This window comes from Oreochromis aureus, linkage group 1, assembly GCF_013358895.1.
Source record: "Oreochromis aureus strain Israel breed Guangdong linkage group 1, ZZ_aureus, whole genome shotgun sequence".
In the NCBI taxonomy this organism is placed as follows: domain Eukaryota; kingdom Metazoa; phylum Chordata; class Actinopteri; order Cichliformes; family Cichlidae; genus Oreochromis; species Oreochromis aureus.
The window spans coordinates 27995857-28020719 of NC_052942.1; the positions used below are offsets into that span (position 1 = coordinate 27995857).

At 39.0% G+C, this 24863-nt stretch overlaps 1 protein-coding gene across 1 annotated transcript in view; it reads right to left on the minus strand.

Annotated features, from left to right (window-relative positions):
• The window catches only part of ush2a (Usher syndrome 2A (autosomal recessive, mild)), a 217029-nt gene that overhangs the window by 52512 nt on the left and 139654 nt on the right, over positions 1-24863 (minus strand). Inside the window, exons 58-64 of the mRNA XM_039614175.1 lie at positions 19648-19850; positions 19450-19562; positions 17951-18179; positions 16522-16692; positions 16176-16398; positions 3841-4064; positions 2026-2365 (exon numbers count right to left, since the gene is read on the minus strand). Coding sequence (XP_039470109.1) covers positions 2026-2365; positions 3841-4064; positions 16176-16398; positions 16522-16692; positions 17951-18179; positions 19450-19562; positions 19648-19850 — 1503 coding nt within the window. The remainder of the gene's footprint in view (positions 1-2025; positions 2366-3840; positions 4065-16175; positions 16399-16521; positions 16693-17950; positions 18180-19449; positions 19563-19647; positions 19851-24863) is intronic.

Sequence of the window (24863 nt, forward strand, 5' to 3'; positions counted from 1 at the left end):
CCACGAAGCACTATGACAGACAGGTTATTACAACCCTTTTGCAAAGGTATAGGCACAGGAGTATTTATACATATAGCTGTACTTGCACACATATGTGCATTACTTTTAGGAGTGTAAATGGACTCTTGTAAACTGCCAGTCTGGGATTCTTGTCTGTACTTCTGGAATAATTAAAATAGAAAAAAATGTACAGATGAAAAAAAAAACACCAGTGAGGTTTGCCTAGAAATATACTTCAATCTAATTTTCTGTGTTTGATTGAGAGATATTAAAAAGCTAAGTTATTACAAAGCTGTTGTGGACAATACAGCTTACACTTATGTCACCCACTCCACATGTGGAGCTATCTGGGTGTGATCTAACTTCTTTCTTTTTTTCTCCCAGAGAAGTATAGCATGAGACTCTGCGCATGAATGTGTGTGTGCATGCGAGTGTGTATGTGTGTGTGTGTGCTTGAGAAACATCTGGTGTATGGTGGGTGGCGACAGCTTTATGTGCCTCTGCCCAGATGGTGTCACAGCATCGCCTAGAAACTCTTATCCTAACCACCCCATGCCACATGCACACATACACACACAAAGTAATGAAAACACATACGCAGAGTTACACTCCAGAGCCACACTAAAGTAGTAACCAACTGGATGCAAAAACACATATCATTATGAGGACACAACTACCCATACACACACATATCCACAACCACAATTAGTCTTGATTTAACAGACGCAACTACCCAGATAAATAATGTGTGGACAGACTGAAAATCACGACACACACGCCCACAAACACAAACACGTTCCTGCTCCCTTTGGGCTGATAAATAGTAGAGAATGTGAAAATGGCATTTAAACGCCCATCTCTAAGTTTTAATAACACGCAAGTGTACAGCGCAGACAGAGTTACCATGTTAGAGCTATTAACGTGCACTGCAGCAGCTGTCTTGGTGCGTGTGTGTGACAGAGGGAGTGTGTGCGGAAGGGCATCTGTCTGTAAAGCCCTTTGATTGTAGCGGCTGACACATTTAGAGTAAATGCAGAACTGGCTTCTGCAGGCTTGCAGTTTCTGTGAACGCCATGTTTTACAGATGGCTGTACCGTTTTACTTATTCTTCATTGTGTCTCAGAGAACTGAAGTGGAAGAAAAGTAATAATTTGAATGCAGGGCTGCAAATACTTGATGTTTAAAACTAAAACACATTAAACCTATAGAAAAGTAAAGACTAGTTTACTTAAATTTTCACGGAACTAAAGGGCAATGTAGTTGACTTTATGCATTCATTTGTCATCTTATATTTGGAGCACAATCAAATTTCATCAAGTGGCAAAACTGACTGTGTCTTTTAACTTATGCAACTTGACTTGGTACTTGGCCATCTCCAGATTTGTCTTAAAATAAGTAGGTATAATCTTTCTGGCTGTTCAGATTGCTTACTGACTCACATGCAGCTATAACTTTAGCTACAAATAAAAGGTTACATACATGTTTAAGGCATAATCAGACGCATAATCAGGATGTGACAAGAAAACCAAAAGTTGGTAACACTTCAACAGTCAGCAAAAAAAAAACTCGGTAAAACAGACATTAGATACTCTGGACCAGGGACTCTAAAGAAGAAGTAGTAAATGAAACAAATTTGTCATTACAAAATTGGTAGCCCTGTAATTATGAAACAATAAAGTTTAGTTAATTCACAAAAAATGCTCTATTTTTCTTCTCTTTTGTTTGTTTACAGCGAAGTTACTGAAAAAAAACTGGCATTTAATTGTTTATTGATAACTTAATTGGTCTTTATCAAGAGGAAAAGCTATAAAAAATCATAAAAATACAATCAAAACAATTCCTAAATTTATGTTGTCCTTCCCATTAACTAAAACTGGTGAGTGGGCCAGATTGGAGTCTTCGCCAGGCCTAGTCTGAATGTTTAACACCCTTGCTCTAGACACTAAAGAAAAAAAATTCTGGCACATACCCAGGAACTTTTAAATTACTAATGAAAAGACACATGCATACACGCTCATCAATTACCTGTAAATGTATATACGGTGGCATCTCCACTGTACACTACCTCCTCATGCGATGGGCACATGCTTCCCTTCAGCTGCTTGTTGTCAGTGTGTGCGTGACTGCGTGAGTCAAACAGTTTGTAACTGTCATTACTTCTGTTTGTATGTGCAGACAGGTCCGCAGTGCGAGTTTCCTGTGTGATGCTGATGAACGGTGAGTATGTTGTGGATTGTGTCTCAGGGTGTGTGTGCGCAGACAGGACCCATGTGCACGCAGTCATAGATGGATCAAGGCCACAGGAGCCGCAGTAAGCTGTAGATGCTGCAGCCACAGGACACACAGCGCCCTGCAAACACTGGTGCTGCACAGAGAAAAAAGAGAGACAAACAGAATGAATGAAGAAGAAGAGAAAAGAAAAATTTCTTTAAGTGAACTAGCACAGAAACGTACCTTATGGAAGCTTATGATCCTCTTATTTGCTGTTATAATCTGAAGGAGAAAATCACTATATACAGCCTGTGTGTGTGTGTGTGTCTGTGTGGCATACATGGCCCTTAATGACATCATTAGAGCTAATGAGAGTTCCTACCCTTTGTCACTGTTTGTGTGTGTGTATGTGTGCATGCATGTGCCATCTCATGCTGGCTTAGGAACACACAAACGCCACAGGACCTCAGTTGATAAATGGAGGATGGGCCAGTCCCCAACTCCTGATGCGACAATGAGAGCAAGTTTGATAGACAAAAAAAAAAAGAAATTTTGTCTAATGTCCACTGGGCTGCTGGAGATGATCAGCTCCTTCATGTAATTTCAGCCAATCTGCAAGGCTTTTAGCGAATGCTTAATTGGAGCATCTAATGTGTAGCAGTCTTATCCTCTCCATTTCCATTTCTATTTTTGGGTAGGTCAGTTTGTAAATGTGACACCTACAATTTTCAGATAATATGAGATCTATATTTAATGTTTTTGTTTATTTATGCCATTATTTTTTACATGTGATCCTACAATTTCTCATCCACTAATAAACTTTCAGAAGAAACACTACTTGAAGATGCTAAACACCTGAAACCTTTCAGTTCTCAGTCAACAAGGTCACGGTAGTCTTAAGAGCTTAAAAGGAGGCAACCTACAGAAGTCCACCTGCCATTTTTTCTAGCTTGCAATATCACACCTTAAATACTTGACAATCGAACTGCAACAGCGACATGAAGTAGTAGTAAATAAGTTACAACAACACTACAGCTGCTGCTAGTGCTCACAAGGTCTAACAAGAAGTAAGCGTATAAATGAGGTTACAAATTAAAGGAAAACCAAACATACAACAAGTGGATTAGAAGGATTTCATGGATTCATCAAGTCTCTGGAAGTCAACATGAAAGATGGAAGGTCATTCTTCCAAAACTATAATATGTTGGCCAAAATCTGACAGAGGTTTTTAAAAGAACTGACATCTTGTGTCCTTGAAGGCCATAGCATGTGATTATCAACTATTTCATACTTATCCAATCATTCAGTGATGACCTGTGGCTAAAGATCGACATATAAATGCTTCATCTTTAATAAAGGTGGTCACTCAGAACCTGTTTTACACTCTTCCTTCTAAGGGGAAAAGTGAACCTAAACCTAAACCATTCAACCAGATCGTGTTTTTCCTTTATTTTGTTATCTGTAATACAGATGTAGAAAGAAATGGACACAACTGCCAAATACTGGTTGACTGAATGATCAGTGTGCTTCAGATTTCCCCGTCTAAGGTTAATGATGTGGAAAACAAGAAAACACACACTAACATAAATACATAGATATAAAAACACATTGTCTCACGTAATCACACACCTCTATTACCAGACCAGGCGTGGGTCTGTCCGCACACACATGTCGTTGGGGGTCAAAGCCAATCCCACTGCAGCATTCCTGATCCTGATGTATGACCTTTGAACCACAGCAGCGGAGTGTCACCGTGGCATTGCCAGCAGGGTGCATTGTGGGATATCCTTCATTGCCCACACAGCAAAGAGTTGTTGAAGAGTTTACATATTCGTGACCACAGCAGATGAAACCTGAAACAAGAGAGAATATGCATCATGCTATTATTTTGTTCATTCTGATCTTAACATACCAGGAAATGATTTATCTTGGATCCACTTCACACTACAGTGTGCTGTGCAAATGTAGGTACTGAAAATATATATGGTGTAATAATAATAATAATTTTTTTTTTTAATAAAACGACATTCCCACATTTCTTAAGTCTGAACAGCTGTTTAAGAAACATACAAATCCATCAAAGGTCTTCCCACGCTCCCAGGATTCAGCTGGTCTCCTGGCATCGTCTCTGTGATTTATTGTATATTTCTCTTTATTTTTCTATATAACAGCTTTGCTGTGATGTCTGATGTCTAAAATCAGCTTTTATGTTTTTCTATAACATAAAACACATTTTCTTTTCCTTGTCATCTATCACTCTACACTAAAAAGGATATTCTGTAATACTATTCGGGCTTCTTAGTTTTTTCATCTTTTCTGTCATCCTCTTCCCTCTGTAACCTTTCTTCCTGCCTCAGTCCTCGTCCTTCCTCCTTTTCTAAACTCCCCTTTCCTTCACTCCTTAATCTATGTTTTCCGATATGAACAGAAAGAGTATTTAGGCTGCTCTGAATATTATTGTGCCTCTCTTCTTATCAACTCTTATCCACGTATCCTCTTCTCTCCCTCCATCCCCCCTCCCCTGCATACTATTTCTCCTCTCTGAGCAGTAATATTCAGGCTATGCTGTCTAAAGACTGCAACGGGAAAGGAAGTGCGTTTTTCTGAGAGCTGCCATTTCTGACAGTGATAGGTGATGTCTGTCTGCCACCACTTCACCTTCAGCAGCAAGGTGACATTTAAAATGCATGCTATCACTCCATTTACCTGTAAATGTTTTGCAGCTGAATATCAAATTTCAAGTATGTTTCTTCACAATCTCCAGCACTTCACGTTTCAAATTCAAATAACGTGAGTTGGTTTCGATGACAGACAAATTAAAACTTTGGCAGTACGCAGAGATTCAAGTGAGAAATTCCTAGTGGAGCAAAAAATGATCCAATAAGAATAGCTTATGCTTGTTAAAGAATAGTTGGAATATTTAAAGACTAATGGTACATTGAAAACTCTCCTAATTATGTTTGTATTCCAATGTTGAAGCATAATTGGGAAGCCCAGAAAATGTTTTTTTACTGAGAAAAAACACCAATGAGCACTGATAAGGGTTCTCTATGGTCTTTGTTAGACAGCGATGATAAAAAGATGACAGTCTGAGGGAGAGGTGGAGAATCTTGGTTGCTGTCTAACCCCTAAACTCATGAGGTTCCTCCTCACCGCCATCTTTTGATACTATAACAACTAAATCAACTTGTTTTGACTTGGCATACATAAATCATATAAATTGAAAATTACTGACACTTTCGTGGATCTGATGAATGTTAGGTCACGGAGAGGAGGGCGAACCCGACAGCAGCTGAGGATACTGGAGTGAATTTCCACTCTGCCTTTTTTTTCTAGTGGCCCTGATAACCGTTCAGTCAACCTGGCTGCTTGGATGGCTTAGCTTTAGACGATAGTTTAGACTGGCAAGCTCTGGCTTCGCAATGAATTAAAGGCTATAATAACGTCCCACTATAATGCTGAGTCAGTAACTCCCTGCTGTGAAGGAGCATTAGAAATACAAATGAGCGAAGGATGGCCAGGCTGACTAAAAAGATCTAACTGCAATAATGGAAAAATGGACCGATTTTAATCACAGTTTAATGAGAGCTCTCCCAAAGTAAAAGCGCCTAATTTTGAATTACAGAGTGATATACTGAAAAAAGCCACAGTCTTACTGGTTATTTAGTTTATTGTGAAAATAATCTATATGTTATGAGGTATTTAGCAAATGTATCCTAACAGTTGATGACATGCTGATCTGTAGCTCTATCTACCCCCAGCTGTGATGCCCATTTTATTTGACAGCACACATTAAACACTAAGTCACTGCTTTGTAACACAGCTTCACTCTTTAATGGGAATGCAGCTTGTTGTGCAGTGATAAATAACTTATTATTTAACACACTAATCAGCATTTACACTTTCAGCACATTAAATTCTGTTAATTTAAGCAATCAGTTCACTTAAAGGCCAAAAGTGCAGAATGGCACATATTTTCCATTGCGCCGCTGCAGTGCATTATATGCTCAAAGCATCCATCACAGGCACAATGTGACAGGAAAGCGCATGTGTATGTGATTGTGTGACATAAAAGCAGTCTGACGGCTAGTAACTCACTTAGCAGCGGCAGCTGTTGCGGAGCGGGGGCTTGGTGGCCAATTCCCCCAGCGCCTTACTTCAGCTTCAATGACGCGCAAATAAACAGCTCAACACTTTTCCAAAATAGCTTCTCTCTGCTCATCCGTCGTCCTCTCAGCATCCTCACCTCTTCTCCTTCTTTCCATCCGGACGCCAGGCCCTCTGCATCTCACAGTTTTCAATCATTTGCTTTACTTATACCTCCTCTGCAGCAATCGAACCGTCATTCTCTGCGTCATCTAACATGGTTCTGTTCAAACACACAAGTCTTTCTCCTACTCTAAGAAATCCCATGTTTATCAGTTGTGACCTGAAGTTCAGGATTTACATCTTCTTCATCAGCTTGTTCACTGATGAATTTCTTTTCCTGACCTCACATTCTGTCTAATCTTATATTACCTTTAATAATCTACCTTCTTTTTCTCTCTACAGGTGAGCAAACTCCTGCACGAACAGCTAGTTTCCCCTGAATATTCACATTTCTCTGGTCCTCATGCATGTACTTCCTTAACTTGCTACCTTTTCTCTTTATCATTTCCATGTCTTCCTCCTGTCTCTGCCTTCCTCTTACCCCATTTTCCTTGCACTATTACTCTATCACTCTCTCTGCATTCACACCGTTCATAGGTCTGAATCACTTGTTTACTGTTCTGCAGCTAAACTTCACTATTGTATTATCATGCATTCAGCAGGAATTCAATCCCTGTCTCTATACGTGTTATCTGTGTATGGGTATGTGTGACATCCCTGTTCATTTGTGTTAACATTTGAAACACACACCCCTATTTTCTCTTCCTCTCTATAAGCTGTGTGGGGTTTTTTTTTTTTTTTTGCATGGGTGTGTATGTGCAGACAACATTTTATCACACACCTCTTGTTTTCTCTCTTGCATCACAGAATGCTTCAGCCCTAATCTTCAGATTTACGCAGGATTTGCATACATTCGTTAATAGCGTCGGGAGCGCCGCGTCAACACAAGGTGCTTAGACAACGTGAATTATTATTAGGGTTTCAGTCATTCCACTTAATGATAAGTCAATATTTAGTCCTGCCAATGAACTACTGATAAAAATGTGTGTTGTGGATTAGGGTTATCCGAGCTCTCTAGGAGACCAAAACCCCTCTACAACTTTAAACAAACCAAACACTTTTAAATACCTGAATATATTACAAGGGGTTTGGCACAAAGTGCACAGCGAATGTACACATACGCATATTTGTGTTTATGCACAACAGCACACACTTAAGCTGAAGCAGGTTTCATGGAGAAAAAAAATCGTGTGCTACTTAAAATTATAGATCATGACAGATATATACTGGCTGCAACAAACTACATCAGGAAAACCACTGAAATATTTTTAAAATATGTCTTGATTTGAGATTTATTCTATTATGAAAGTAAGAGTAGAATAACCTTTCACGTAGACTTAACCTGAGAAAACCAAAATCTTGAGCACAAAGGTTTCCGGGATGTCTGGGGTGAGCATTCGCAGTTTTTTGACGTAATGGTACGAACAGTCCTTTTGGGGAGGGAGCTACTGCTGTTGGGTTGTTCCCCATGATGCCATGAGAAGGTTTTAGATGTACAGCATGAATCAAAAAAACCTTCTTAGCAGAGAACTGCAGTGCCACAAGATGGTAGGTGATCTTCACTCCAATGGTTTTATATTTGTGGCTGATTGAAATACATTTATAGTTAGAAAGACAGACGGATAGTTTTAGAAATGTTTTATTTCCTGAATTTTAGGTGATGGTCGCACTAAAGGCAGAATTCGTTTTTTCTGATTTTACCAGGAAGGTACAAATATTTTTTAAAGTCATACATGACTCAGCCTAATCCTTTGATTGTGACATTATTATTTCAGTTTCTTCGGTCAGACTTTCTCTTGCTTACATACAGAAATGGAAGGGTAGCGAATACAATGGTAATTTTGCACTTGTAAGCAGGGTAATAAGATTTACTCAAATATTAGTGGCAAAAACCAAATGCAGTAATTCAACACAAGCACCTTACTAGCTGCCAAACATGGTAATGGAGGGGTGATTGGGTCGGCTTATTTTTCAGCCGTATGACCTAGACACCTTTCAGTCACTGAGTCGAACTCCTTTGTATACCAAAGTATTCTGTAGTAAAATCTGCGGCCATCTGACTGACGCCTAAAACCTGGATGGGTCATTCAACAGGACAATGATCCCAAGCACAGCACCAAGTATAAATTAGAAGGGTTAAAAAACAGAAAAGAATCAAGTGCTTGCAATGGCCCAGCCCAAGTCCAGACCTGAACGTGATTCAAAATACTGTGGCGGGACCTTAAGTGATCTCTGTATTAAAAAATGCCTGCAAACGTCAATTAACTGAAGCACCATCATAAAGAAGGGTGGGCCAAAATTCGTCCAGAATGATGTGAAACACTGATTTAGTCATAAAGAAACCGTTAAATTCATGTTACTACCGCTGAAAGTGCAGGCTAGTGAATTGTGGGATGAACTTAGTTTTTCACAGAACTGCACAGAGCCCTATGAAAACGTTCTCTTTCAGCTCTATGCTGATCACAGTCAAAGAAAGAGCAACTCCTTCCACTTGAAATACAAAAAAACGTGTGTGCGCACATATGTGTACTTTCTGCTCCATAGAGGCCATACTATATGCCATGTCAAGAGATGAAATCACTGTGAATTGACTTTCTCACACAGTGCACAGTATTCCCCTGGAACACACACATCTGGATGTTGAGGCAGCAAGCATACACATAAACAAATCCACACACACACACATACTCTTTTCCCAGCTGACGGGATGTCCTCTTGCCTTTCCGACATCTTTCTTTTCTTTTTTTTAATCTCAGCAATATTACCAGCTGGGCATGTGCTTGCACATGCATCTTTGCATATAAACGCCTTCAGTGTTTGTGTGAGTGCTACGCTCAAATAAATGGATTGCTCGTAGTTAAAATTTCAAAACCCAACAGGGATTCACTAAAGACTGAAACACAGGAAGCAGCTGTTCATGTGTGCTTAAACGGTATGTAAGAAGGACACTGAATGAGATGAGGACTGGGAGAAACCAACAACTAAAAGACTTAAACAGAGTTACAAATAGAAAAAGAACAACTAAACGATGTGAAATGAGCAAGATTTTCTTTTTTGTATGCAGTAAGATCTTGTAAAATAAAACACATTTCATGACAGAATCAATAAATATAAAATATTTGTTTGTATGGTTTAAAGTACATACTGATTAGAACTAATGATAATTAATATCTATCCATTCTTCAGTTTTCTTCTACTTAGACATCTCTGGTCAATTTAAAATCCCCAGTTAAACTAACATCCATGACTCTGGACTATAAGAGGAAACTGGAGGAAACCTGTACACGGAGAATATGAAAACACCCCACAAGAGAGTCCTGATGGATTTGAATCAGAGCCTCTCTTACTCTTGCACCACTTTGCCACCCACCTTTTTTTTTTTAACTTTACTTTTATTTTTTTTAATTATATCAAGGGCTTTCTACTAATCCACGAGTTTTCTCCTCAACTTCAATTCTAAGAATACACCAGCTCTGACTTCAGGAGTCGTTATGCCATTCCTGTGCTTGACTTCCTGCACTATTCACTTGCTCTGTGGAGCTTGATGTGTGCTACTTTAGGTGATACAGAGTGAAGAGCTCCCTCTGCGATGCTTCTGAAATACCCCTTGGTGTATCTACTGGAATCACAAGCAGTATCTTGAATGGATGCGATCTGCTGGCCAAAAAGTTCTTCAGGATCTTTATGATACATAAAATACCCCCCTTTAGAGTGAATGGGAAAAATATAAAGACATTCTCATTTTCCACAGCCTTCTAGTGGGAGCACCTATGGTATCATTTTGTAAATCATACAACGTCTTGTTCTCAAGTTATTGCATTCACAAGCTTTTCAGGAAACTTGACCTCTGGCCTGGACTGAGATTCAAACTCATCTGAGATTTTTAGTTGATGTGCATTACAGGGCAAACTCGGAAATGCCAATTTGCCTATTGGACTTGTTCAAGGTTATTCAAGGGTACTGATATAAAACTATTTTAAAAGCAACGATGTCCACCTTTGTATCAGATAAGCATATTTAATTTTATACAATAGTAATCACTTCCTGTAAATGTAAATCTACGTGTGTGAACACTTTTAAATTACAACTTTAATGTATCCAAAACATCTAACAACAAGAATAACACAAACAAAATATAATAACGCAAATACAAGATAGACACAATCACACAAACACACGCACGCACACACACCCCTCATCTGTGTGCTGTGTTCCTGACAGCCTCTGGTTTTATTCTTGCCAGTCATTAAAGTAAACCTAATAGAAAAGCCATCATCATAAATACATTAACAGAGAGAGAAATGTCTTCCTGTGTTCAGAGAGTACTCGATCTTCTAAAGCAGCCAGACGCTGCTGTTTGGAATGCACTACTGTTGGCCATTTGCTACCCATCATTGATGAGGGGCTTTTGGCAATGATAAACACACATACACAAACCGAAATACATACACACTGAGAAAGTGATGAGAATCTCTTGGCATAAACAATCAAAGGACATGCAAAGAATCTATGTCTCTGTGCATAAAGATATATGTAAAAATGCAACCACATGTTCACACAGATACAAAAACACTCAGCAACAGAGAAGAAGGAAAGGATGCATGCACTAAGTTGAAGTAATACACCTTGCACATTTGCACACACTTACACACACAAACGAATCCACTCTCACAACTCCACCAGGCTCAGAGTGAGCTAGCTTAACTACTGGGATAATTTCCCTCCAGCAAATGGTCACTGTGCCCTTGAAAAACATATTTGATTATTACTTTTTCTCCCCCTCCTCTTTTTTTCTTTTAGCATCATCACAGCCATTTTCATCACGCGCTCTGATGATGGCACGGCAAGGCGCGTTAAGATAACACCCCGGCACCGGCAGGCTTTTAACACTTAAACGGTGAAAAGGGATATTCAGATTTGTCCTTGAACGTTTGGATGGGGCCTGCTGGGCTGGGACAGAGGGAGGGAGTAAGAGAAGGAGTTAAAGAAATGCACACATTTTTTAAGATTCACTCACTTGCAGAAAAATTGAAGTGGGGAGGGCATTTATGGTAGCACCCACAGTGAGAGATGGGTTTGATGGGGTTGAAGGGCAGATTGAAGAGTTAAAGATCTGGACATGATAATGAAAAAGTATAAAGGTTAAATGATGGAGCCCAGTGAGGCATGGGACTTATGGAGAGTCGGGAACCAACGGGAGGCCAAAGACGCCAAACTCAGTTCCTTTAAACTCCATCTAATCTCACCTAAGTCTTAGCTAAACATCTTACATACAAACTCAGGAAAAGAAGAAAAGAGGAGCAAATGAAAAGCTTAAAAGTTGGTCTCGAACCTGCAGCACAGGAGGAAATACTGTGGGAAAACTGAGGCTCTCTTGTCCAAAAACAAACAGTGTTTAATCTACTTGAAAGTGAAATGGAAGCTGTTTAAACAAACCAGCAGATTTGGAAGAGAAGGATTTAGCACAGAGACTTTGTGTTATTGTGTAACAACTCAGGACACTGAGGAAAGGATTATGGCCCATCACAATAATACATCAAACTACAAAATTGCCCAGAGTAGATGTTCAGCTGGCTGTTCCTCATGGTATATACTGTAGGTGTATACAGTAGGTGTTATTTGAACAGATAGATTTAAAAAAAAATCACGTTAGCTGGAACCTGGAACAGTTTGGCTGGAAAGACAGACAATAAACTCCTGTGGATCCACATCGGTGACAGACAGGACCTTCCCAACCACAAGAAACATTTTGACAAAGTTCCCACAACAAAACTAATGTAATTGAATCCAGAAAGTATTCACAGCGCTTTACTTGTTTTTTGTCATGTTACAGCCTTATTCCAAATAGGGTTAAACTTATTTTTCACCACAACATTCTATACACAATACACCAAAAGAACAAAGTGAAACAAGTTTGCTTGAAATTCTTGAAAATGTATTAAAAGTAAAAACCTAAGATAAAACATACATATGTATTCACAGCTTTTGCGTTTATACTCAGCTCAGCTCAAGCCCATCTATTTCCACGGATGCTCAGTCAGATATTTCTACACCTTGACTGGAATCCACCTGTGGTAAATTCAGTTGATTGGATATGATTTGGAAAGTCACACACCAGTCTAACGTCCCACAGCTAACAGTGCATGTCAGAGTACAAACCAACACATAAAGTCCAAGTACTGTAATTGTCTGTGGACCTTTGAAACAGGGGCACAGATCTGGGCAAGGGTACAAAAAATGTTCTGCAGAACTGAAGGTCTCAATGAGCACAGTGGAAAATTAGGGTAGAAGGGCCTTAGTCAGGGAGGTGACTAAAAACACGATGGTCACTTTAAAAGAACCTTCCAATAGGACAACCATTTCTGCAGCACTCAACCAATCAGGCCTCTATGGTAGAATGGTCAATTGAAGCCACTCCTCGGTAAAAGGCACATGACAGCCCACATGAAGTTTTCCAAAAGGACTCCAAGACCACAAGAAACAACATTTTCTGGTCTGATGTAATAAATAGGAAACCAGGTACCACTCATCACCTGGCTAATATCATCCCTACAATGAAACATGATGGTGGCAGCATCATGCTGTGGGGAGGTTTTTTTCAGCAGGAGCTGGGAGACTGTAGCAATGTACAGAGTGATTCTTGATATAACCTGATCTAGAGGAGTCTGGACCTTGGACTGGGAAAAGAGTTAATCTTTCAACAGGACAAAGACCCTAAGCACATAGCCAAGGAGTGGCTTTGGGACAACTCTGTGGGCACTCCTTTAGTGGCCCAGCCAGCACCAAGACTTGAACCCAACTGAACATTTCTGGAGAGGTGTAAAAATGTCCATGCACTGATGCTCCCCATCCCAACTGATGAGTTCTGGAAAGAGGAATGGGAGAAACTGCAATACATAAATATATATATATATATATATATATATATATTTTTTTTTTACTAAATTTGCAAGAATTTTAAGCAAACTTTTTTCACTTTGTCAATATGGGGTATTGTGTGAAGAATTATGAGGTCAAAATTAATTTGATGTTTTTAGAAAAAAGGCTGTAATATGACAAAATACGGAACAAGTCAAGTATTGTGAATGCATTCCAGATGTGCTATTATTATCACAGTCATAAGCTGGAAAAAAATTAGTATATAACAATTTGATAGTAACACTAGAGAGGTAGCTTGAGTGGGAAAACAAAGAAACAAAGAAACAAATAAACAAAAAACACATGCAAGTCACTGCAGCTTTAAAACATATTAGTATGAGTCACTGCAATAATAAATAATGATATCCAAGCGGAAATGAGTGGAAGACAATTCAGAAAATGAAAGCAAGACTGATGCCAAAACTTTTACTGCAGGACAACCACAAAGAAAGACCGAACCCTGCCCACTGATGTGTGCTGTTGTGTTGATTTCTTGTGTTTGAGAAGGGTTGGATGATGTATGTTTCTGACCCACTTCAATTTCATTTGATTTACACTGGGAGCTTTCCCATTTTAAATCAAATAGTCCAGCCCAAAGCACATGTGTGTATGTGTATATTTTTGGATGAATGTGCAAGCACATGCAACTCTGTGTGTGTCATCACATGCAAGTTTTTATACAGGTGTGTGTGTGTGTCTAGTGGTGCTTGATTGTTGCTGTGTTTGTGTTTGAATGCTTGTGTGTTTATCTACGTGTGCACATGTGCACACAAGCCGGTACATGTATCCGTTGCCAGACGGCTGTCTCCTGGCATTGCTGTTCCCCTGCAGTGTGTGTGTATGGTTGTTGACAGTGTGGACGGTAATGTGTGATAGATCGCACTTCAGGGACCCCATAATCACATCAGCCTAACCTAGTCTATCAGCTGGGCACAATGGGATACCCTTCACTCCTCCTTTAATCTGCTCCATCTAGCTCTTCACCACTCCTCTGGGGTTTTTTTTCCTCGTACTTTCTCTCTTACTCACTTCCGATCTTTTTTCTTCTGCATTTAACTCAGTATTTTTTATTCTTTAATACTTTCTCCTTCTCTTACATTTATTTCTGCATCAGTTGTTTAATTTGACATTTTTTCATTCAATGCAAAATGTTATCCAATAAAGAGTTAGTTACTTTTTGTTTCTCGCTCACTTAAAAAAAGTGACCTGCATATATTCCGATGTTGTAAGTTTCTCTGATTCTGTCTTTCCATTTTTCTGTCTTCTACACAAATTTGTCTCTCTGCAGCATTAAAAATAGCAAACCTTGCACTCAGTGAGAAAGAGAAATGAGAGTGTGTGGTGCCAAGGTTAAGTAGCCTATCCTATAATAGTGTTGCTGTGTGCACGTTGTGTGTGACTGTCTTGAAACAGACGTGTGGGGTCGAGGTTGCATAGCTGGCCCCAGGGCTCCCCGACAGCGCAATGCACCCGGCAAATGGCCCTTAGCCTTGCTAGCGCCGCTAGCCCTACGATCCATCATACCATATGTTCTCAATGGGGAAGCTAACGCTAATGACTGATGAGTGGATGGGAAGGGGGCACATAAAGGAAGGGAGGGGAGAGAGGAGGAAAAGTTAGAAGAAAACGTGGTAAGAGAATAAAAAGGAAGCGCAAGAGACCAGAGGATGAAGCAGAAGAGTTTGGGGAAACGAGTTGAGTAAAACAAGATGACAGAGTTGGAGAGGAGATGAGAAATAAGAGAAGATGGAGAGGAAGAAGAGGTAGGGAGCATATGCACTCCTTGGGAGGCCTCCTCAAATGAAGGATGACCATATAGCCTGCTCAGCTGGAAGAGATAACAGAGGATCTAGTGGAGGAGAAGAAAAGAAAGATGAGACAAAATGGGCAATGGTGTGATGAGGTGGAATATAATAATATATGTTAAATTACAAAGGATTACTCAGAAGTTAACACTTAACAACTTTCCAAAAGAGTCTTACTGACAATGAATAAAAACTACACGTTGGGGGTAAAAAAATAAAAAGAACAGCCAAGAAAGAAAAATAACTCTTTTCTATTAACTTTTTTAATCAGCAATTTTCATATTTCTGAGTAAGTAGAGCTTTTGTGTGTGAGTGTGTGTATGGATAGGCTAATGGAGTACTATAGGCCAGCCCATATGGGGCCATTGTTTATGTGTGATGAATAGAGTCCACGTGTCTTTCTCTGGCACTCAACACTCAAGCAAACCCTGCCGAGAGCACCCTGTTGACTCTGTGTGTGTGTATGGGGGGCGCCTGAAAAACCTCTAAATGTGTAAAAGTGTGTGCGTATGAGAGAGAATGAGTGTGTATTTCTCCTGCTGTGTGCTTGGCAGTGCCCTCAACGGTGCCATCCTGAGTGTGTTTCATCATCATCTGCCATGACAAAGATGTCTAATGGCACACACATTTACACACACCAACACACAGACACACGCGCACAGTCCCATCTGTGCCATGGTATCCGGGTGCTTTGGGACACTGCGGGAGAGAAAGAAAGGGAAACGACCCTACGTTCCTGCACCATGTGTCTACCTCTCAACCTTTTTCTTCTGCTCAACTCTCCTGTCGCTTTTTCCCTAGGTAGACGTTAAGTCATAACCACCAACTTAACTTTGACAAAATCCTTCTTACACCACAGCAACTAGTTTTCTTTTAAAAGGGCCTTTACTTTTTCTCCAGACAAAATTTGATACGACAACAACTCATCAGGCTGTCAGACTTCAACAACCGTGTCTTCAACACTGGGAAAAAAAACACTCAAACAACAGCTAATGCTAGCTTACATTTTGACCTGTGTGGTTCTTTACTCACCTGGAGCATATTTATGCACTGCACCCCTCTCAGCATCACCGCAGCACACCAGTGTTTTATCCACGATTTGGCCTCCACAGCACTGGACCCCATAGCCATCATGAAGGGTCCCACTACAGCAGAGCTGGCCGCCTGTCACTGAGTAAGGAACCCCCCCGCAGCAGCTGTCACCCAGCCCCACAGAGACCCGGCCCTGCGAGTGGTCAGGACAGCAGTATTCATCTACAAAGACAAGGACAAATGAAGTAAACATTTGAGCAACACGAAGAAGAGCAAACCCCATGAAAGCAGAACACAATAAATTTTAGGTTAGTGGAAACACACTGCAGAAAGTAATTTGGAACTCACTGGTTTTCACATGGACATAATATCCTCCACAGCACTGATGGTCAGGAAGAGATGGGACTAGTTTGCCATTGCAGCAGACTGGGTTGGAGGAGTTATTCAAACTCAAATAGCTGTCCTCACAGCAGTGATGATGTGGCTTCTTTGTGTAAATTACTCCACCGCAGCAAACCTTTAATACACAATTGAACAAACATATAAGATGATATGTAAATAAAATTAACTCAAACAAATACTTAAAGTTGGGATTATTGAGTGTGGCACTGCAAGTCAAATAGGAGGCCATTAAAACTTTTGGGGGGGGATGTTCATTTTAGGATGAGTCTGATGAAATACTCATCCCAAAATGAACAGTTTGATGGTTTCTTCAAATATGCGATGACTCTAAAAAAACTTTTCTGTATATAACATCTGTAACTTTATGAATTCTTGACTGACTAAAAGGTACAGTGGTACTTTTTGGGAGCTCAATCCTGATTGGGAGCTGATGGTGCACAAGTTAGCACTTTCTATTATTATATTCACATAATCAAGTCCGAAACTCCACGTTTTCCATCACTTCTTGTTTATATTTGCCAAAAAAACCCCACAGACATTTTGTTTTTCTTACTTGGGACTCGGGACGACATTAAGGAAATAACTTATGTGGTTCTATTAACTAAGGACGAATAGGGTATGTATATCCATACTCCTTTATGTTGCTCACATGACTAGCTGTGCAGAGAAGCATCTGTCAGCCTGTGTGTGTGTGTGTTGTGTACACATTTGTAAAATAAAGCCCTTCTCTTTAAGCACATATGTTGCATGTGCTAAATCTCAGCATATTCTCTTGCAGTACATAAGCAGGTGTACTTGTAAATATGTTGTTGATACTGTTTTTGCCCCTGGGTAATGTGGGGAGAAATGTATAGCAGGCATTCACTGTGCCAACTTGGCTGGCATTCAATGACATAAGGATGGAAGTCAATGCAGATGACAAGTTAATCTGTTTAGAGAAATTAATCACTGAGAGGTTGATTCTGAATCCCTTATAAAAGTGGGTGTTTGGAAAAGGAAGTGTTTGCACTTCTCTATTGGTCTCTGTGGTAAAGACCGTACTATCCTGAGGGACTTTGCATTCTCCACTTCAGATCAGCAACCAAGACCCTGGACATCTATCTCTTTTTGCACATTGTTGTTGTACAGCAAATTTTTAAATATTTACTCATGGAAAGTTCTAGTTAAAAGAGACTAAAGTACTGAAGTGGAAAGGGCAGGGGAGAGACGATTATAGCAGAAAAAAGATGAAAAAATGAACACTGAAAAAAAAAACCCCAAAACAAATGTCAATGTATCCATAAATAAAACTGTTTTAACCTGACCTTCTTCAAAACATGGTTGGAAAAAGAATAGACATTTTTATGAGTAGAAAATGATGGCAGCACAATCACCTGTAGGTCTGGATGGAAGCAGGATGTGCTGCACACACCATGACTTGCCGGACACTGCAGGTAGGAACATCTAAACCTTAAACCACCTGTGCCATTTAACTCCTCCCCCACGGCGGATGTGATCCCTGTTGACCCACCAGCACATGATCTGAGGGTACGTCTTAAAACCTCAAAGCCCAGCATGATCCCACTGGGTCTGCCTGGATGGGACCAATCTAATCTCACCACCCTGACAGAGAGAGAAGGGGGGCAACCAGAACAAAATGAAAGCGATAGGCAGGGGTATGCTCTCCTTCACACTCCTTTCACACAATTGTACCCACATAGTCACACATAAACTTTGAAACATACACACGCGTTCATGCATGGTTAATGCCTGACAAAGTTGAGTTACGGTGTCGGGGTGTGTGTATCTTTATACACTTCACACTATTGATTTCCCCCCTTTTTTTAATCTCTTGACATCTGGCAGAGGAAAGACCTCTTTAGCAACATACAGAGTTATAACTTGCACAGTTTCCTAGAAGAAAAATAAGCCACAAATCAGCATTTTTCTGCAACTGCAAGATTTTCAACAATGTGGTTTGCATCACACATGAGAAACAAACATTTGATAGGCCATTAACTGGCTGCAAATAAAACATCAATGATCTAAACAAATTTTATGATGAGAAAAATTTAGTAGATTATTTTCATTTTAAGGTAGAATTGAGAGACTAATCGCAATTTTTAAAGTTTGTCCACTAAATCTAGTTTTACAGTACAACTATACTGTATCATTAAAGTTATATCTTATTCATACAAAGATTAGGAATGATGACTCATACAGATTGTAGGTCTGCACAATATAGCATAGTACCAGATATATTATGCAAATTTAAAAACAGCCTTAGCACTGATGACAAATTTTAAAGATCACAACACAAGAAACACACATAACACCTGTAACCAGAATATTAATGTTGTAGTAGCTCATGCAGCTCAGAAATCATCACAGTCGACAGGTTTTTGCCCACAAGTTTTAATTAATTTACAGAAAATTTCATTTTTTAAAAAAAGTGGACTCACTGTAAAAAGACAAAAACAAACAAAGAAACAAAAAGAAACATTTCTATAGCAGACTGCAGAAAAAACTTTTCTGTTATTTAATTGTTTATCCATTACTTAATGACTTTCGTGTAATATGGGGTGTTGACCGTTATCAATAGAAAAGCTGTAAAATTTGTGAAAATCTTAGAGTATTTGCCAGGCCGATTCAGGCCACCGGGCCTTATGTCATCAGATGATGGTTCCGTGGAAACTAAAAATGTTATTAATACTCAATGAGAAATAGTGATTCTTTTGAATTGTGGACAGATAGATCAGTGCCTTTTCATGGCCTTCAGTCAGTTGTTTGGCTACATGAGCTAAAAATTGCAATGTTTTTTTAAATTTTTCAAAGAAAGTTAAAGAAAAAAAAATGACTATCATGAAAAAATGGCTGTACATTTGTAAATTACCTGGGACTTATCACTTGGGCATGTGGTGTTGCAAAGTCAGCAGGCAGGTCCTCCACAGTAGTAGTTCTGGTAACGTTGCTCCGGACGCATGCATACACTGTGCACACCTCCACCTGAAAAGTACATCAACAGAAAAACATGATGCATATTTTTACAGTAGATGTCTCTCTTTGCATATTTGCACTTGTTTGTGAGCACCTGTATATTGTAGACAGTAAAAGGCAGTAGGTCCCTCAGCAGGTATGACCCTGAGCTGTTGTCTACATTGCCATGAAGGCGATCATTAACATAGATGTTGTAACCAGTGACTGCACCATTGGGTCGAAGAGGAGGGATCCAGAGGACACGTGCTGTGCTGCTGTTTACTGGAACCACCTCTGGGGCAGACATCCCCTCTGGCTCTGTGAGGTACACACAACGATTGACTCCATTTATGAAAACAAACTGATTTCAGATTATGAAAACTGTAAACATGACACATGACATGTCATCGTGAAACCATGTTTGATAAAATTATAGCAAGAGTTTTAGCAACACGTGTAAATTTTTACATACCAATTGTTATAAAAATAGATGGAAAGAGCTGTAAAAGAGTATATCAGTGCTAATTTTTCACAACACAACTCATTTGATGATTGCTTGTAAAGGGCTTGTATTTATTTATTTATTTTTACAAAAAACCACCATTAAAATGGTAAAAAATTCAAATTCTAAAATTCTAAAAATTCTAGTCAGTGACATAAATGGTAAAATGTTCCTCATGGTGAACATTTTAAAATATCATGAATATCATATTTGCTTTCATACAACTCTAGAGGTCTTTGTGTGTCTGTGTGTAAGAGAGAGAAACAGAGAGTATCCATATATCCATACATGACAGGGAACTGTGACTGTGTTTTAGAGGCAGGGTGACCACCTGTGTGTCTGCATGTGTGCAGTATTGCGTAGATAATGCTGTGTAGCAGTAAATGAAATGTAGAGCAGTGGGCCGGGTTTAGATAAGTGCATTGGCTGCAAATGAATTGGGTTAACTTGTCTTAGCTGAATGCATTTTCACTAAGAATAATAGATTCAATATGATCACCTCACTCACTCAGAATAACTGCCTCTTTCTGTGTTCTGTTATTATAGTTTCTCTTCTTTATTGGCTCTTCCATGTAATTCCCTTAATTCCTTTCCTTAATTCATTTAGCTGACTTTTCAAAAAAAATCCTCTTCTAGCAAATGTAAAACTCCTACTGCATGGTGATTAATAAAGGATGGTAAACTAGAATATAAGAAATGGGTTTCAGAGAGTGTGGGACAAAAGAGAGGAGTGAATTACGCAGAAAGAAGAGTATCTATGGAAGAATTAATCACAGAAGCAGTGAGCAAAATTCAAAATCAAAGAGAGAAACGCCTGAGTGTGAGAGAAAAATAAAAAAGAAGGAAAAGGAATTCGATAAGAGAAACGGGTTGTGTGTCAGAGGGGTGATCATATAGACTCCATCTATTATTCTAAGTAAAAATGCACCCAGCTACGAGAAGTTATCCCAATTCATTTGCTGCCAAAGCACTTACCTAAGCCCAAACTGCAGCTCTACATTTCATTTACTGCAGGATGGTATTATCAACGCAATACTGAACACCGGCGCTCTTTCACTCATACACACACAGACAAGCATGCACTTTTCTTGCCAATTAGTTCTGATGTTAGCATTGCCCTATAGACTGCAGGCGGTGTTAAGATGGTTGGTAGGGCTGAGCTGCATTAGTTAAAATATATCAGACCTCCTTGGTGTGTCTGTGTGTGTGTGTGAGCTTGCACTCTTATGGCTGTAAAATAATGAAATTACCTCCGGAGCCCCCTCAGTTAAACGAGCCATGCTTTGCCTTTAGCACCTAATGATTTTCTAATGTTTTTAATGCACTTTTTATTATACTGCTCAGATTAGAGCGAAAGAAAGAGGCTCCTGACATATGATTATAGTGAGAAAGGAAGAGATGTGTGAGAAAGGAAAAAGAAATGGAAAGATTTTCAAAGAGGGAAGTGAAGATGGAAATAAAACTACAGACAGTAGTAAGTGGCCTCTGACATATGATTACACAGAGTGATTTGAAAGATAACTCTTGAATGCTAAGAGACTGGGCTGAAAGTTGAAGAGGAAATGGAGAGAAAAGTAGGGATGACAGTTGGATAGCCTGAACAATTCATGGTTAAAAGTATTAAAAGCTGACCCTGATTGAAAAGGGAAATACCAGTAGATCCAAGAACTGATATAATCATATTCCACTTAATACCCTCTCTCAAAGCTCCAGATTTTATATCCTGATAAGGAGTGCCAGTTGTTCATTTTACAAATATTAACAGATTATGCAGACAGCTAAAGCTCGGGGAACAGATGACGCAGTATTAGAGTTGTATTGTAATGATGTCAATCAATGTTCTGGTGGTTATGGTTTTCCATAATGTACGGCAACAGCCGTTAATCAAAGCACCTTTTTAACAAACTCCAATGTGAAGAAAAGTGAACTTTGTAGCTGTTTGTTTTACACAGTGAAAATCTACAGTAAAGCAACAGAAGTAAAGCTATAATAAAACATGCCAATGAAGTGTTGAACTTAGTCTGATACATGTTTAAATTAGGCTGCTTGCTGACAGCAGGTCAATGCAATAGAAAGTTTCTATTGCATTGACCTGCAACACCTGCAATAAACAGGGGTGAGTCTATAGGGGGGCATGATGTGTACTACACTATATTTATTTCAAAGCTTTCATAACATTATTTTTCAGATCAGATTTAAAGTAATAAATAATATAGAATAAAAGTAAATAATATATATTATTATATTAATGGAACTGTATTAACATTTTAAAATATAAATATAAAAGATTTTTTTCCATCCTGGGAAGTATTTGATATATTTATAGGAAGAAATGGGCCAGTAAAGCTCTAAGCCACTGAGTTGGGGCTTTTAGGTTGGACACTGAATTATTATAAACTATAAATTTATAATTAACTTCTAAACCATTATAATGTCTGTTTTCAGGGGCACAAAATTTTGCATCAAAGTACAGGACAATCTGCAGCTGATATACTCGCTTTTCTTCATTGCAGCCACCACACACACTCTTTTAAAGGCTTACAGATACGCAAATTCGCTCATTCACAAGCACACTTAAACACGCAGACACACACACACACACACGCATGCACAAAAACATACACATAAACACACACCCAATCTATGTCCTGCAGCAGACACAACACTGTCAGAACTTTTTTTTTGCCTCCAATTAATGTAAGAAAGTTTTCCAAAAAGACAGAGTACAAACAATTTTATTTTATGCCTTAGTTTAGGTTCCATGTCTAACGTATATTATTTGATAATAACACATTTATGATCATTTATCTATTTATTTTTTAAATGAAATTTTAATATGGCATGTAAATACTGATGTCGTATGTAGTTACATTATTAAAATACTGTAATGTCTAAAATAGAAACCAATGAGCAGTTTATTTTGAAAGATGTGTTTTTTCTATTTTCAATATTTGTTATTGCTCATTAGAAGGTAAAAGTATTTCTTATCTGATTACTCGATGGAATAACCAATAGAATACTCGATTAGTAAAATAATTGCAGCTCTACTATTGGGTAAACCACGATCCAAAAACTGAAAAAAAAGTAACAGAGCTGAATTACTGAACATGAATAAACTAATTTGAATCGTGCTGCTTTACATTCTGATGTATTGTTTATGTGATCCTATTCTCCCACATTGGCTTTTTAACTGCATTAACAGGTGATATGTCTGTGTGTCTCTTACCGTAAATGTTGGTATTTGGTATAAATTACAAATTAAATGTATTTAATTTTGGCAAATCATTGTTACTTCTACCTGACTTTTCACTTCGTTCTTGTGAATTGTAAACTTTTAATTGTATTGCAAAGCACAGTAATTCTAACTCTTTTTTGTTAGTGGTAGAACAAAGCTTGTGTTTATATAGCATGTGTGCAATTTGTGTGTGTTTGTTTTCTTATGGTGCAAACAAGCAATTTACAACACCTTAAATCTGCCTCACACACACTTTGTATTGATTTCATGCCTGACTACATGATGTGTTTAACATCTCCTGTGAAGCACAATGTCGGAGAGAAATCCATGTTAACCCAGGCACAACACTTAAGTGTGCTGAACTGAAGCGATGTACAGTCATGTGAAAAGAAAAGTTTTTTCTCCACAGTCCTCTGAGAATCTAAGTACACCTTTACTGCTTCTATAGGAATTAAGAGAGGAAGTAGCTGTCAGGTGCTGCTAATCAAATGTGCTTAATTAATTGATCATCAGCAAGTGTGATCTATAAACAAAGAAGTTTTGGCAGCTTGCTGGTGTGGAGTATTCAGATATGTAACACAATACCAGAGTTCTCCCAAGAGTGGAAGCCTCCACAAAGTCATCCCAAGATCACACAACACTCCAAGAAACTCCAAAAAACCCAAGAGCTACATCTCAGACTCTTTCCTCAGTTAGCATTTCAATAAGGAGAGATCACTTGGAAGAAATTATCTATAGAAATAAAGAAATGAATGTATTTCTCGATTAGACATCAGGGCAGAACAGATTTAGGACAGGACCCCCCAGAGTCTAGACGCTGGTGGTTGTGAAGATGAAGACTGAGGCTTGAATAGAGCTCTGGCTGAGATGTCTGAGGTGGAGATGGGGAGAAGGTGGGTTACACGAAAAACAGTCTGAAAGGCAGAATGACGGAGAGCACAGATTTAAACCATGCAAAGCAGAGCTGATTGGCTCAAAGAAGGCAGGCGAGACAATGATTGGACTAGAATAATGATGTCAGTGTTGAGACTGACACTGTGGGAAAGTGGTTGACATGTAAACAGAAAAGCACCCAGTAAAGCTGCCAGATGAGTGATTACAGATCTTCCTTATTGAACATGCACATAAGCTTCATGCTAATTGTTAAAGTTCATGAGAGTTCAATTAGAAAAAGACTGAAGAAATATTGCTTGCTTGTCAGATTGCCACAAAAGAACCTCTTCTCTGAAAAAGAAAATCAGGACAGCATGGCTTAGGTTTGTAAAGTTACATCTGAACAAACCCCAAGATCTCTGAAACAATGTCTATTGGGCAGATGAGGCCACAATGGAGATATGTGACCATAATGTATAGTCACACATTTGCCAAAACATACAAAGACACAACACCTCATACAAACTCTCAAACATGGTGGGTAAGGGGTGATGATTTGGTCTTGGTTTGCAGCCACGGGACCTTGGCATGCTGCAGTCATTTATTTGACCCTGAGCTCTTCTGTGTACCAAAATATTCTAGAGTCAAATGGAAAGGCATCTATCCAACAGCTTACGCTTGGCCTAAAGTGAGTCATGCAACAGGTCAGTGATCCCAAGCA